Here is a 17091-nt window from a genome sequence, read left to right on the forward strand (position 1 = left end):
AGAGAGTTTGTACATGATTTGATGAGGTCTCTTCTGGTGGACTGTTTCCGGTTCTGGTCTTCCTGTTATAGAAAGAATATTGTTGAGCTGGGGAGGATACAAAAGAGATTTATCAGGATATTGCCAGGAATGGAGAGTTTGAGTTATAAGAGGCTGGATAGGCTGGGACATTTTTCACTGGAACATAGGATATTGAGAGGTGACTTTTAGAGATTTATAAAATCATAAAAGGTATAGGTAAGGTGAATGGCTGATGTATTTTCCCTAGGATGAGGAATTTCAAGACTAGGGAGCAATTTTTAAGGTGAGAAGAAAAAGGTTTTAAAGATCTGAAGGGCAATTTTGTTTTTAAACAGTGGTTTGTGAATGGAATGACCTTAGAGAGGAAGTGGTGGATGTGGGTCCAGTTACAGTGTTTAAAAGACATTTATATAAATACATGAATAAGAAATGTTTGGAGGAATATGAACCAAGTGCAGGCAGGTAGGGCGAATTTTCTTTTTAGGGATTAAGGTCGGCATGGACTGGTTGGACCAAAGAGTCCGATTCCATCCTGTATGACTCTGATAGTAAATTCTTTTGAGTGAAAAAATAATTCTCCTCATCTCATCTGTGGGGGAGGCAGTGGTACAGTGATGTCACTGCCCTAAAAATTCAGAATCTCAATTAGATGTTCCAGGGCCATGGTGAGAGTTGATTAAAATAAAAACCTGGACTTAAAAGCTAGTCTCATGGTAATTGCTGTCAATTGCTGTAAAAACCTCAATGGTTCACTAATGTCTGCTAAGGAAGGAAATCTGCTAATGTTGCCTGAAAAGGCCTACATGTAAATGCAAATTCATAGCAAATGTTTGACTCCTAACTGCCTATAGAAATAGCCTAAGAAACTGTGCAGTTCTAGGGCAATTAGGGATGTGCAATAAATGCTTGCTTAGCCAATCCAAGGACATTCATCACATGAGGAACTGAAAGAAGTTCCTTTATTTTTAAACGTGACTGCTATGTCTAGGTTCTCCCCCAGGAAGCATCCTTTTAACATCTATACTGCCTAGAACCCTAAGGATCTAGGAAGTTTTGATCAATGCACCGTCTACTCTCAGAAACTCCAACAAAAACCAGGCAGACATTTCTTTCAAAAGATAACCCAGTTGAATCCAGTCAGCTTTCTCAAAACAGTCTCACACAGGTTTACATCCGTCTTTGGAGAGATGGTCCTGTGAACCGTTCTCAAGATGTGGTCTCAGCAGCCTAACTTAATCATGACTTCCAAATTTTTGTATTGAATACCATTTAATTAACAAGAGCATTCTGTAAGCTTTCACAATTACTTATTGTACCTGCATACTAATATTTTGTGATTTGCACACTTGGAAACTCAAATCCCTCTGAATCTTCGAGTGTTGCAATTTCTCAACATTGAGATAATATGCTTCTTAGTTGTTCTTTGAGCTGTTTTGGACAATTTCACATTTTTCCACGTTACACTCTATTTTCCAAATCTGTGCCCACACTTACCAAACCTATCTGTATACTTCATAGCTTCCTTATGTCCTCTTTACAACTTAAATTTGTACTTACCTTTATGTCGTCAGCAAAATTTAGCAACTTTACCTTCAGTCCCTTCATCTGAATTATTCATATAAATTGTGTGAAGAGTTAAGGCCCAGAACGGATCCCACTCATTAACTCTCAACAATGCTTCATAATTATATTTATAAATTCCACATGAAAGGATGAAACAGAGTTCAAATTCAAATTTGTAGAATTATTGTGGATATTAGAAAATCTAATTTAATTCCATTTTGACATCAAATTCACACTACTTTGATCTTCCCTCAGCTATACAGAAGTAATAACAAACTAATAAGAATATTTTATTCTAAAAAATAAATTACTTGGTTTTGGCAATTTAAAGAAATTTGTCCCTGTCATTATATCCTTACCTATTTTCACTTCATTTCGAAAAAACAGGAGAGTTTTGTGGCTTTAGCTGTATCATACATGCAGTAGTGCATAGTTCTGGTCATTCTTTAATAGGAAGGACATTATTAAGTTGGAAATTGTTCAGAAAAGATTTACCAGGGTGTTGCCAGTACTGGAGGGTTGGAGTAATAAGGGTAGGTTGGATAGGCTGTGACTTTGTTCACTGAAGCATGGGAAGTTGAAGGGTGAGGAGAAAGTGAGGACTGCAGATGCTGGAGATCAGAGCTGAAATTGTGTTGCTGGAAAAACGCAGCAGGTCAGGCAGCATCCAAGGAGCAGGACAATCGACATTTCGGGCATGAGCCCTTCTTCAGGAATGAAGAAAGTGTGCCCAACAGGCTAAGATAAAAGGTAGCAAGGAGGGACTTTGGGGAGGGGCATTGGAAATACGATAGGTGGAAGGAGGTCAAGGTGAGAGTGATAGGCTGGAGTGAGGGGTGGGGGTGGAGAGGTCAGGAAGAAGATTGCAGATTAGGAAGGCGGTGCTAAGTTTGAGGGATTTGACTGAAACAAGGTGGGTGGAGGGGAAATGAAGAAACTGGAGAAATCTGAGTTCACCCCATGCGGTTGGAGGGTTCCTAGGTGGAAGATGAGGTGCTCTTCCTCCAGCTGTCGTGTTGCTATAGTCTAGCGATGGAGGAGTCCAAGGACCTGCATGTCCTTGGTGGAGTGGAAGGGGGAGTTGAAGTGTTGAGCCACGGAGTGGATGGGTTGGTTGGTCCAGGTGTCCCAGAGGTGTTCTCTGAAACGTTCCACAAGTAGGCGGCCTGACTCCCCAATATAGAGGAGGCCACATCGGGTGCAGCGGATGCAGTAAATGATGTATGTGGAGGCGCAGGTGAATTTGTGGCGGATATGGAAGGATTCCTTGGGGCGTTGGAGGGAAGTAAGGGGGGAGGTGTGGGTGCAAATTTTGCATTTCATGCGGTTGCAGGGGAAGGCTCCGGGAGTGGAGGTTGGGTTGGTGGGGGGTGTGGACCTGACCTTCAACTCCCCCTCCCACTCCATCAAGGACATACAGGTCCTTGGACTCCTCCATCGCCAGACCATAGCAACACAACGGCTGGAGGAAGAGCGCCTCATCTTCCGCCTAGGAACCCTCCAGCCACAAGGGATGAACTCAGATTTCTCCAGTTTCCTCGTTTCCCCTCCCCCCACCTTGTCTCAGTCCCAACCCTCGAACTGAGCACCATCTTCCTAACCTGCAATCTTCTTCCTGACCTCTCCGCCCCCACTCCCACTCTGGCCTATCACCCTCACCTTGACCTCCTTCCACCTATCACATTTCCAACACCCCTCCCCTAAGTCCCTCCTCCCTACCTTTTATCTTAGCCTGCTGCACACACTTTCCTCATTCCTGAAGAAGGGCTCATGCCCGAAACGTCGATTCTCCTGCTCCTTGGATACTGCCTGACCTGCTGTGCTTTTCCAGCAACACATTTTTAGCTCAATTTGAAGGGTGACCTTTGCAGAGGTTTAGAAAGTCATGAGGGGTATAGAAAAGGTGAATAGCAAAAATATTTTACCTTGGGTGGGGGAGTTCCAAACTAGGACGGCATATTTTTAACATAAGAGGAGAAAGAGTCAAAAGGGACCTGAAGGATAACTTTGTCTCATGCAGGGTGGTTTGTGTGTGGAATAAACTGGCAGAGAAATTGGTAGATGCGGAACAGTTACGACATTTAAAAGGCATTTGAATAGATGCATGAATAGGAAAGATTTAGAGGGATATGGGCCAAAACACACAAAGTGGGACTAGTTTAGGTTGGGAAACTTGGTTGGCATGAATGAATTGCACTGAAAGGTCTGATTTTGTGCTGTGTGACTCAGTGACATTACGTGGTAATCAGTGGATACCCACGCATGCATATTTGCCTGAGGTTGCATGCGTTGACCTCACTTAGTTTTGGAAGGAGAAACTAAGCTGTCCAGTAAATCCACTTTTTTCATCATCACTTGTTCTGAGAAGAATTTGAGAATACAAAGGTTGAAGGTAACTCTACATTGATTTTGAATTTGTCACAAAATTCTTTCTCAAATTCTTTTAAAGTTGAACAGTAACCATCAGATTATAGACCATAAAAAATAGGAGCAGCAGTATGTTATTGAGCCCCTCAAGCCCACTCCACCATTCAGTGGAATCATGGCTAGTCTGACATTTAATGCATTCACTTTCATGTGTTGCCGTCATAATCCTCGATTCATCTAATGATCAAGAATCTATGCATTTCATTCTTAAATATACACAAAGACTGCCTTCACAGCTTTCTATGACAAGGTTTCCAAAGATTTTCAATCTCCTGGGAGAAGAAATTCCTCCTCAGCTTAGAACCAATTTAAGACTGACGCTCTGCCATCTGATCCTTGACTCTGCGAACCATCCTCTCCACATTTACCCTGTCAAACCCATTAAGAATCCTATATGTTTCATTGACATCACCGTTCACTTTTCTTAATGTCAATGAATAGAAACTCAAACTGTTTCATCTTTAGTTATAAGACAGTCCTTCCTTACAGGGGATCATCCTAATGAACTTTTTCTGTATTGCATCCACTACAATAATGTCTTCCTTAACTAAGGGGACTAAACTGTTCAGTCCTCCAGATGTAGTTTCACCAGCTTGTACAGTTGCAGTGCGACTTCCTAACACTCCAAACCTTCTTGAAATTAGGGTCAACATTCCATCAGTCTTCCAGCTGCACCTGGATGCAAGCTTTCTATATTTCATGCACAAGCACCCCCCCCCCCCCCCCCCAGTTCCATTTGTGTTATAGCTTTCTGCAGTGTTTTTTTCCATTTAAATAATGTTTGTTCTTTAATTCTCCCTTCCAAAATGAGCAGCTTCATATCTTTCCACATCATAACTTCATTTACCAATTATTTGCCCACTTAATGTGTCAGTATCTCTGTAAAATGTTTTGATTAAATTAGATTCCCTACAGTGTGAAAACAGGCCCTTTGGCCCAACCAGTCCACACCGACCCTGTGAAGAGTAACTCATCCAGACCCACTTCCCTCTGACTGATGCACCTATCCCTATGGACAATTTAGCATTGCCAATTCACCTGAATTGCACATTTTTGGACTGTGGGAGGAAACCCACGAATAAATGGGGAGAATGTGGGCTGAAAAATGTGTTGCTGGAAAAGCGCAGCAGGTCAGGCAGCTTCTTATGCCCGAAACGTTGATTCTCCTGCTGCTTGGATGCTGCCTGACCTACTGCGCTTTTCCAGCAACACATTTTTCATCTCTGATCTCCAGCATCTGTAGTCCTCACTTTCTCCATGGGGAGAATGTGCAAATTCCACGCAGACAGTCGAACCTGGGACCCTGGTGCTGTGAGGCAGCAGTGCTAACCACTGAGCCACCGTGCCGCCCCTCGCTCTCAGAACTTGCCATTCCACCTATTTTTGTGTCACCTGCATTAATTTACTTTGTGACTATTTAAATAACAATAATCTTAAAACAGATTTATAATTTAAATATCAACTAATTAAAATTAGTAGTCAGTGTTTGATTTGATGTGACTGTTTTCACAAATTGTACACAAAATACAATTAACTGGATCGAATCCTTGGTATAAAATTTTGTAACGACTCCACTATCAACATGGAAACAAACCTCCAACTCTACTTGCCCTTTCCTTACGTTTCTACCTTTCCAAACACCTACTTAACCAAGATTATAAACCGGGTAAAGAACATTCACTGTTTTGTTGATCAATGTATAAAATACCTAAAATATGCTCAAAAAAATGCCATATGAACAAGACCATATCATCAAGTCTGTCCCGCTGTTCACTTCAATCATTACTGATTTTTTAAGCTTTAACTACATTTTCTTGTCTATTCCCCATATCACTTAGTGAAATGCTCATCCGGAAAACTGATGCAAACATGATGGGTGAACTGGTTTCTGACTGTGATTTTGAGATATCCCTTAATTCCCAAGACAAACCATACATACTTTCAATCTTGGAACACTATACCTGTCTGACCCAGAGAATTCCAAAACTTCACAACTGAGTTGAGAGACTTCACCTAATCTGTGACCTTAATGATCAGTCCCTTAACCTGAGATTGCACTTCCATGTCTAGATTGCCAACTGGACGCAGAAAAGAAAAGTCCTTGGTCTACCATGTCAAGCCCTTTCAGTATCATGTTAAAATAGAGCATCATTTGTGCATGTGTAACCTTAGTTTTGAAGAACTATGCCGTTTCTTTTTGGGCTAATTTTATGATGTGTAGTTAATTTCATGCACTAACATGTATTTGTAAATTTGTGCGAAGCATTAAAGTCGTGCAGTATGCTTGTTTGCAGCTAATGGATGCTTAAGATTGTTTTGTTTTACAGTTATTACATATTGTGAAATATTCTCCGTCTGTGCGAAGCATTATCTATTTTTACCTTTACTTTCTAGTTTACACAGCATACCAGTATTCAATGCTGCAGCAACCTCTAGGGTTCCAGTGTTGTAGAAATAGTGTCATTTGAAAATAAATGCATATACATTATTTTGAGATTCACAGCCCTGTCCCTACTGGCTTTTCTAATAGCCAGTAAATGCAAAGCAGAAGAGCAGACAAATTGTTTTGCAGAAAACCACAACATCATCCACTAGAAATATCCATTTTATTCCTCACTCTGTGGTGTTGTATGATTTGCTAAGTATTTCGAGCAGTTTTTGCTTTGTCTTTTGTTTTTATTTCCGATCCCCAGTATCACAGTCGCCAACTTTAAGGGCATTTAAATGGTCATTGGATAGACATATGAATAAAAATGGAATAGTGTAGGTTAGATGGGCTTCATATTGGTTTCACTGATTGTGCAACATAGAGGGCTGAAGGGCCTGTACTGTGCTGCAATGTTCTGTTCTATCTGCAATATTTTGATTATATATTGCTAGTCCCTTGGAGTAACCCACTTCCATCTTTGATACTGCAACCCCTGCCTTTGAAACACAAAATAACAAATTGGGCAAGGAGAAGAAATTTGTTCGCACTGTTGTTAGATTTAGAATACACAGATTATGGTAGATCAAATGCCATAGTAATGTTTTGAAGATAATGAAGTTATCTTCAAAGAGGAGCCATTTTGAATGGATGTGTGAGAAAATTGGATTGTGGAACTAAATCAGATATTTTCAAAAGAGTTGCCAAGCTAGGCTGAATTACCTCCATACTGTAATAGTCTGTGACTTGATACTTTGGGTGATAGTTGTCATTATTGCTCAGTACGTGATCAGTCAGTCTGTCACCATTTATGTTGCAGGTTACAACATAGCCAGGTCCCATCTTGTCAAATGCGATTTGGGGCAAATTAGTCTAAAGTGACCATTTTGAATTTTCTTCCACCCAGTAAGCCATAAAGGCTTTCTCCTGTATTCAGCAATATACTTTATAAATGAGCTCCTGAAAGGCAGAAATTCATTTTTCTACTTAATTTTTAAACTCAAATCTTAATTTTTTTTCTGATTTCAGCAATTTGCTGCTATATTTGAATAAAATATAATGGCCAAAATATAAAATTAATTATAAAGCTAACACTGCAATTAAGATTATCTTTTTTTTTGGTGTGACCACTCCAGTCCAGAAATATTTTGAGTGGTTAAATTTTCCAGTAATTTAAAATCTGTCATTCAGTATAGCAGTTATAGATGAGTTTAATTAAAATGTCTAAATTGCAGGTGTAAGTTGCATTTTTTTGCATGAAACATTAACTAACCTTGTCACTTTTGATTTTTATGGTTCATATATTTTGCTGTCAGGATATGAACAAGAATTAATGCAGTTATTTAACATGTTGTTATCTATTAACATGCTTAGTCAAAGGGTGCTGATGCTTGTTAAAAAAATTTAAAAAAACAATGAAATGTTTCTTTTCAAACAGGTAATGTTTCTGTGCCTGTCTGTGATATTGTTGCTGTTTGTGAAACTGAAGAAGATGGAATAGGTAAAGAAAGTGGAAGATGGCAGAAGATGCCTTCATTTTCTACTGAGCTAACGTTGCATGCATTTACAGGTACTGCTATTCATTTTTCAACCAGTACTTACAAGATTTTCATCTATGCATAATTCTGTCAGAATTTCAATTTTTCTAAGTTTTCTCATTTTTATTCTCGTTGAATAACAAATAGCAAGTCTCATTATTTTTGTTTTCCTTTTCCTGTACTAAACTTAGCATTATTGAAGTCAATCATAGCATCTTTATTGCTTACAACAGCTTAATAAGCACAAACTCAAGATCACATCAGGAGATTTCCTGCGCTGTCTTAGTTGCCAAATTCATCTAACACATTATTTCAACTTGAAATGACTGCACACTGTGAGCCTTATGATTTGTATAGTAGTTTTATTTGTGATTAATTTTCTTGATTATTCACTTAGTTATTTGCCCCCACTCCTAAGAGAGTTGCTGCCAGCTGATGCAGCAGTAAAAAAAAATTATTTGGAAATTAATTTTTAATCCGTTTTGCAAATACTATTTGTACCTATATCATCACTTTATGGCATTGTGTGTTGGTACTGCATGTATTCAGTTTGTTTCAATTTAAATTTTGTCTCTGTAGTTTTTATATGCACCACATTTGTTTTTCATACCTTGGAATAATGGTTATTTCTCTTGCTATTCTCCAGGGTAATGGATACAATTTTTAGTAATAGGTCACTGCTGTTTAGTTATCTATAGTTGTTTAAGAATATGGACAGCTGCATGAGTAAATGAAATCTGACAGATTTTTGCTTGCGCTGTTAACCTTTAGCTGTTTTTCTGTGTACTCGTGGCATTTAAATATTGTGAGCAAGATTCTGTGCAGAAGCTCCTGCATTAATACAAGTAATCAAGTCATGTTATCTTCCTCCAGGTAGTTTCATTTTCAATTTAGGGTGGGATTTATTTTCAATTTCCTCATACCCCTCTATATTCAAATTTATTTTGTATCCAGCATTAAATACATTTTGTTGCCATTTAGACTGCAAGATCATTTGAAAAATTTTGGTCTACAGTATCCTTCAATCCATTCAATCTCATTCTTTCAGAATACCAATGTTATTGTTGTCCATTACTACAACTGATCATTAAAGAAATACACAAAAACTTCACTATGCCTTTGAGTAGGTGACTCATTGATTGTTTTTCTAAAGGAGGATGACCAATCATTCCTATCCATCCATTCTTGGGAAGAAGCCGAAATTGATTGTTTCTGCACTGTCTTTATTCCAGTAAAGAGACAAAGATCAGTGTTCTTAATCTTTCGCAACTGTACTCCAAGCATTCTTTGCATTATTGGCCATTCATTCTGTGCATTTTATTAGGCTTAAAAGCATGTTATATGTGTTAATCTGTTGCTATGTGGTCTCACCAACTTCAGTAGCCTTTGATTTTTTTGGATCTGATAATCAAGTGTTGGATGTTTTTAAAATAATTTTACACTAACAAGAAAATGCATATTTCTAAGCCTATTAGAATATCAGCATCCTCTGATTCATGTAGGGTCAGCAGATCTGAGTAATGCTGCAGGCTTGCACATTGTTCTTTGTGGACAGCAAAGCTCGAGGCAAACAAACTTGGCTGCATGCCTTGAGCTCTTCCATTAGTAATTGAATACTGTTTTTTTTTAAATTCCCAGACATAGCTGAAGGGCTTGTCTCTGCACTAAAAAGAATGAAAAGGAAGCTTCAAAATTCCTCAGACAACCTTAACTGCAAATTGTTCAAATTTTGCACTGTATTGAAGTGGACTGAACTGAACTGATTATGAACTTCAGGGCTTCAAACCTCTTATAGACAAAAGGTGCAGGAGAATCCCATTCTGCCCTTTGACCTGCACCACCATTCAATATGATCATGGCTGATTATCCTTAATCAGTATCCTGTTCCTGCCTTATCTTAAGTGAATTTTGTTCCAAACTACATTGCAAAGCCAGTAAAAGTAAAGTACACATCTGATAACATTTCTAATTTGTGCAAATTGTACCTACCCTATTGTGCAACTTAATCTTTCTATGTCAAATTAAGGACAATTGGCTTTGTTTCAACCAAACTTTCCAAAGCCTTTTGTGGTGTATATTTTTTTGTAATGTCAGGCAATGTATTAAATAAGTCAGCTGATGAGTAATGGAAAAACATTTCTTAAAAAGTAGGAAGTGTACTTCAGGCTATAAATGTAATAAATATCTTCACTGTCAGGGTAGCTAACTTGGATTATGATGTACTTTCCTAAATTTATTGTGGTTATCGAGTAAACCTACATTTACCAAACTGTCAGAATCTGAAATTAATGGCTTTGGAGCAGAGTGAAGTATCATTCAAAACTTTTTTAAAATCTGAATTGCTCACGTAGAATATCATGGTTTTATAGCACTTTGAGAAAGCTGCCAACAAAACTCTATATCCTCCATCAGTGTTAATATGATTTATTGCTGGCATTACTTTGAAATTCATATCAACTAAGAGCTGAAGAAAGTTCCTTGTTTTCTATATTCTAGTGCAAGCTCTTAGATGACTAATAAATGCAAAGAGTTCCTTTAGGTATCAGGTGTTGATGACCTTCATTTAGTTCATAGTATGGAGAGTAACCTATAAGGACATTTCTGAACACAATGTAATTTGTAACTAGGCAACCGGAATGTAATTAATTTTAAGCCAATAATGTCCTGAAACTCAAATCTTCGTTTGGCTCAGTTTCAAAATAAAACATTATATCAGAGTTGCTGAGAAATGGGGAAAATCCTTTTTCAACAAAAATTTTAAAATCTTTTGGCCAGTTGTTGACAATGAATGGAAGTTATCATCTTGGAAATGTGCCAGTCACTTGATTGCTTTGGTGGACAATGTGAAGTTCCATCGAAGCCCAGAGAATCAAAAGAATGGATTTAGGCTTCCCAGAATTTTAGGAAATTATCAAGCTTTCCTTGGAAGTTGTTAATTTACCGAATTCTATATTAGAAATAATTTTGTGCACTTGGCCTCATTAAGATTAATATTGATTGATTTAAATTTCTGGATTGTAGAGTGTTAGGCTTCTTCTAAGATTGGTAGATTTTGTAAGATAAAATGAACTCTTGCTTTGAACTCAGCACTCGTTCAAAATTCCTAGCCAACTCGATATGTTGTGTACATGCACTCAAGTTTTCTTCCACTTTTTAGAAATACTATGCATTATTTCGTAATTATTTCATTTTATCTTTAGTGTATCATGTGCAGAGATCACAACAACACCATTGGGAGTGCAATGAAGTGACCTTTCATTGCAGTGACCATTTACTCTGTAACCAGTGGATAAAAGCTCTTAAAGAACAGTTGGATTTACAAGGTACTGTATGTTTCAGTGAAATAAAGGTAGAACTTGCAAATAAGTGGTATTTTTACAAGCCAAGGTAACCTGAGGCTTCGTTCCAGATAAATGACCTTTCTTTTCTCGCTTTCTCTCTCTCTCTCTCTCTCTCTCGCTTTTTCTCTCTTCAGCCCCTTTTTTTCTTTTCCCCTTTTTTTTCTTTCCCCCTCTCTTTCTGAAACTGATTAATATCAAGTACTATTTTGTCACATTAAACACAATGGCCCAGATCTTCGATTCCCCAGATAGTTGGAGATCAGATATTCCCTGGAAAATAGGAGTCTGAGCTATGCAGACGTCCACATCCAATGACCATGTTGTAGTTGTTCAGGAAATTGAAATGATAGACAATTAACCAGTGTGTAGAATCCCCAGAGAAAGTCTCCAGCTCTTAGTTCGAGTCAGAGACTTCAGAGGGTTCTCATGGCTTACCTGAATAGCCAGCAAGTTGCTCTAACTCCCCACTGGTTCTGTATTTAAATGCATGCACAGACATTCAGCACCCTCACCAATTTGTTTTTTAACTTCACTTTGCACACCATTCGCTGAATCCTTTGTAATGCTTTCATGTTTCATCTACAAATGAAATCCTGAAAATGTAATACCAGTGGTTGGAATAATATAAATTGTAATAGCTTTGAGAATGATGTTGTAGGTTTGGTCCTTGAGTTTATGGGGTTTCAAATTTATTTTATTTTTCTCTTGTACTTTTTGGTGCAGATCCATTATTTTACAGCTTATGATGGTGGCTTTCTTGATTTGTCAAATTTGAGATAACCAAGCAAATGGTTATAAGTCAGTAGGGTCTTCATACAAATTTCTAATTCTGGTTCCTTAACCTGTTTAGTTATTTGATAAAAGATAAAACAGTGATTGTTGCTTGATGGACTGATGTTCAAAAATGTGTTGTTGAAAGCGCATTTCTCAGTACAGAGGCAGTAATTATTGATTTCCTGTTCAGTTATATGGAGATTTTGATGGATCCATTGTAAAAGTCAAAATGTGTGGTACTGGAAAAGCACAATAGGTCAGGCAATATCCAAGGAGCAGGAGAGACGATGTTTCAGACACAAGCCCTTCAATTTGCCTGGTACACCGACTCTCCTGCTCCTTGGGTGCTACCTGACTTGCTGTGCTTTTCCAGCACCCCACTTTTCGACTTTGACTTTCCAGCATCTGCAGTCTTCACTTTCTGTCCCTTGTAAAAATGTCAAGCAGGTAATAAACATGTTGGCCTGTGCAATATTGCTTTTTAACATGCTTTGCAAGAGACCATGAAGCCTGGATTTGAGTAAAATATGCAAATTGCATTTTTAAAAACCAAAGTCTGATGCAATGTTGTCTCTTCTTTCACTCCATTGGAAAATTGCACACATCACGCAGGGAGTGGCTGATGTTATTTGATATAACATAGGCCTGTTATATTAATAATGTGTTTCTTTTTTCGTGTGAGTTTCGTGTTTTCAGCTGTTCCACCACTAATTCAAAAGAATGATTAGAATTGGATGAATCTGCACTGCACTGCACTGTTGTTCAGTAGAATAGGTTCTTTCTGTCTGGTGTCTTTGCATTGTAAATGCAATAAGCTGAACTGCATCTAAAATTCAAATTATCAATAAGATCACCATTTATATATTTCCTTGTTTCTGTTGATCCACCTTATTACCGAGGCCCTTCCTCCACCTCACTTTACCTAGCACTGCGTTAATTACTACTACACAGGAGCCACAATCACCCAATGACAGATGGAAGGAACGGAGGGGTAATTGGACAAACTATTGCTCACTTAATGAGGAGGCACTCCTGGAGCAACTGCACCTCCAGGATGGGTAAAAACAGGAGTTGGTTAAGAGGTTAGGGGAGAAAATGGGTGGAGGAGCATTGTTGGAATGGTGATGGATCCAGCAAGGATTGAGAGGAAGTGAGACAAGTGGGAAGTAAGTGGTAGAGAAGGTGGAGAGAGTGAGTGATTAAGAAGGGAATGAGGAAAGTTATTGTGAGTCGGGATGAAGGATATGATTGAAAGTCTGAGTGTAAAGGGAGAACGTGAGTAAGTGGGGGTTTTGGGAGAAGGGGAGCATGTGTGGATTCATGGGGATGGCGAAGAAAAGGGGGTGAGTGGATGGCGAAGCAGGTTGGCAAGAAGTGTATATAATGAGGGAGAGGAGTCAGTTACGATTTGTGAGCGGGGCAGGAGGGACTTCACTGAAATTTCTATCACTAAGGACTAAAGGTAGTTGGCTGAAACCCGCCTAACTGTATAAAATAATACCACTTAAGATGGCATTTTTATTTTTGTATGATGTATTTGGTGTCAATTGCATTCATTTCATGAGTTTTGATATATTTGTTCATGGATGTAGGTATTGTTCACAAGGTCAGTCTTTGTTGCCTATTCCATATTCCCCTTGAAGTTCAAATGGAGTAATTGCTAGCAAAATACTGCCTTTGTCACTTACTTTATTTGGCATATATGTGCCAGAACAAGTGCATGTTCTGTTGTTAAGATAGGCTTTGCCTGTTGTATGTGTTTGAACTGTGTGGAGTGTTGAAATGCTGAGGTCACTTTGGTAATTTTATACAGGTATATTGGTGCACAGTGTTGAAAATAATAGAGGCGAACAAAGGAGAAAACTAATGTTTCAAATCACTTGAAGTCTAATAATAACCCTCATTTGAAATAACCTAGAAGCATCTTCAAATGATTTCTTGTCACCAAACATTTTTAGATCTTTGTCTGTGACCATTTACTCCAGTCCCTCTGTGAAATATTGCCACCTCTCACAATTTGGTCAAAATCTCCTGTAGTTCTGCTTTTTCATGTGTGAATGAATGCTGAGTTCATATTCTCTTACCACTAGCGTTTCATCAATGCTTGCTCATCACTGAAGTCTAGAATCTTAGGTTTGTAAACTTCAGAATACACAATTCTAAAGACTGGTTGTCTACTTCTACAACTAACTTGACCATGTCAAGAACAACTTATCACAAAGGAACTTCTATCCCATGTGCCTCACCTGCCCTGTCTTTACCACTCAAATCCTACAAACTCCAGTTCGGACTGACTTGGATCAGTTCCTGATTTAAACATCTCATTACACAACTGATTTCCTTGTCCTCATGGTGCTTGCATTTAAAAGTTTAACATGCATAGGTAATGATGTTCTTCTCTTAAGTACTATCTTCGTCTCCCATCATTGATCTTTCATCCTGCCTGCCTTACTTTTAACCATTTTTGTGTATTCTAGCTTAGCCAGTGGAGGTCTGTAAATTACATTTCTTATATCTCAACCTTGCCCTTCTGCTTGTTCACAGGTTGCTTTTTGTTTGCCAACGCTATTGGGAAGGTTAAATTAATGTGGCAGGGGGATGGGAACTAAATGAGGAAGTTAGTGGACAGTAACGAGGTAGTAACTAAAGCCTTTAAAGAACTAGATAATGAAGTCAGCGTGAGTAAGGGGAAGAGTTGGCAGGGAGCAGATGGACGCAAAGGGACAGGTTGTCTGAGGCGCATTTGTTTTAATGTGAGAGGTAATGTTGGTAAGGCAGATGAACGTAGGGCTTGGACAACCCTGCTACACTACAAAAGACCCTCTGTAAAATTATACCAAACTGCAACCTACTTGCTCCACAGGGTTCTAGGAAGGATCACTTAACTGGAAGCAGTCACAATTCAGTCCACCAAACCGCCAGAACACTCAAATGTAAGAAACCTGCATGGAAGTGTGGTAGGCATGCCGGCCTGCTGGTAAGACTGAGACTATTCAATTTCAAGGCCCCCCTTCCTAACTTAGACCTAGCAAATGTACAATTTCTGGAGAACAAGATGGATGAACTCAGATCACAGCTCACCTTCCAGCGTGAACTGCGCAACTGCTGCACACTCTGCTTCACAGAAACCTGACTCAACCCATCCATTCCTGACTGCGCACTTCAAGCTTACATTTTCTCTATCCATCGTATGGACCATGCAACGTCCTCTGGTAAGACAAAGGGTGGAGGGGTTTGCTTTTTCATCAACAACTTGTGGTGCATTGATATTGCAACCCTGGGCAGCCACTGCTCCCCAAACCTTGAATTCCTCACGATCAAATGCCACCTCTTCTATCTACCATGGGAATTTATCGCTGCTATACTAACTGCTGTGAACATACCGCCACAAGCAAAGGTTGAGGAAGCTCTGGATGTGTTGTACTCCATCACTTACACCCTGGAGACGAAACACCCCGAGGCACTGTTTATTGTGACTGGTGATTTCAATCAAGCCAATCTAAGGAAGATGTTGCCCGAGTACCACCCAGAGCATTACCTGCCCCACTAGGGGCTTGAACATTTTAGACCACTGCTACACCACTGTGAAGGATGCATACCGCTCCATGTACTTCAAACCTCCCAACAGCGAGCGTGCGATAGAGATACAAATATGTAAACAGATTATGGAAAGATGTAGGAGCAGCAACGTGGTGGTGGCAGAAGATTTTGATTTTCACCTAGTGTTAGACATCTAGATGGAGCAGAATTTGCAAGGAGAAACCAGGAGGGTTTTATAGAGCAGTATGTAAAAAGTCCAACTTGGGAAGGGCGCATATTGGACCAAGTTTTGGGGAATGAACCCAGCTAGGTGGATGAAGTTTAAGTAGGGGATTACTGTTACAAAGATGTGGGTGTACTGTACCTTTTAAGAGTTAAAAGCTCACAAAGCTACCTAACAGCACCAAGTGTTCTGAATAAGGTACAATGTAACATGTGGTCCAACAGCTAGGATAGCTATTTACCTGCAGACAAAAGCAAGTTTGAATTAGAACAATCAGTCTAAATCATACCCCCCCAAAAAAACCAAACTCCAATCAAGTTTAAATTTAGTATATTGTCAATATTAAAAGCCAATGGCACAATCCAATGCTTTGGGGTATAAGACTGGGAAAATTTGAACAGTTGGGAGGAGAACTGCCAAAAGTCCAACAGATATAGGCTGCTAGTCAGAACTCTCTTGAGAGGCATCTGTCTGGAGAAGGAGTTTACACAGAGAAAAACATAACACAAACCTGGAGAGCAAATCTACCGAGGAAGATATAAAGAGAAGAGTCGATCATTGGCTGGTTTTGAAAACTTGAATTTTTTAGTAAATCTTTTTATTGGACTAGTGTTAGAGAAGGGAAAGTAAAAGACAGGTCAGAGGAAGGAGTTATAAATAGTTGTTAGTTAATAGTTCTCTGTTATATTTTAAGAAATAGAGTTGTTAATTTGTAGTTTAAATAGTTCTAGGTGCTCAAATTTCACAGATTACTGCACAGGATAAATCTTTTGTGTTGTTGGTTTAACTTAAGCAGGAGGGTTTATCCCGTGTTGTAACAATTACTTTGGGAATAGTGATCACAATTCCATAAGTTTTAGAATACTTATGAACAAAGACGAGAGTGGTCCTAAACCATGAGTGCGAAATTGGGGGAAGGTTATCTCAAGCAAAATTTGGCAGGAGCTGGGGAATGTGGATTGGGAGCAGCTGTTTGAAGGTGGATCCACATTTGGTATGTGGAGGCTTGTAAAGAAAGGTTAATTAAAGATGCAGGACAGATATGACCCTGTGAAAATGAGGGGAAAAAATGGCAAGATTAGGGAACCATAGATGATCGGTGAAATTGTAAGACTAGCTAAGGGGAAAAACGAAGCATATATAAGGTCTCGACAAGTAGATGAAGCTTTGGAAGAATATCAGGACCAGTCTGAAACGAGGAATTAAGAGGGCATAAAGGGATCATCAAATATCTTTAGC

The 17091-nt window shown here is 39.0% G+C and overlaps 1 protein-coding gene across 2 annotated transcripts in view; it reads left to right on the top strand.

Annotated features, from left to right (window-relative positions):
- cerk (ceramide kinase) overlaps positions 1 to 17091 on the top strand; it is a 71123-nt gene that overhangs the window by 15608 nt on the left and 38424 nt on the right. For both annotated transcript variants that reach the window (XM_060842866.1, XM_060842865.1), the window contains 2 exons: positions 7875 to 8006; positions 11175 to 11297. In XM_060842866.1, the coding sequence (XP_060698849.1) occupies positions 7875 to 8006; positions 11175 to 11297 (255 nt within the window). The remainder of the gene's footprint in view (positions 1 to 7874; positions 8007 to 11174; positions 11298 to 17091) is intronic.

Source organism: Hemiscyllium ocellatum, chromosome 23 (genome assembly GCF_020745735.1).
Source record: "Hemiscyllium ocellatum isolate sHemOce1 chromosome 23, sHemOce1.pat.X.cur, whole genome shotgun sequence".
Lineage (NCBI taxonomy): Eukaryota > Metazoa > Chordata > Chondrichthyes > Orectolobiformes > Hemiscylliidae > Hemiscyllium > Hemiscyllium ocellatum.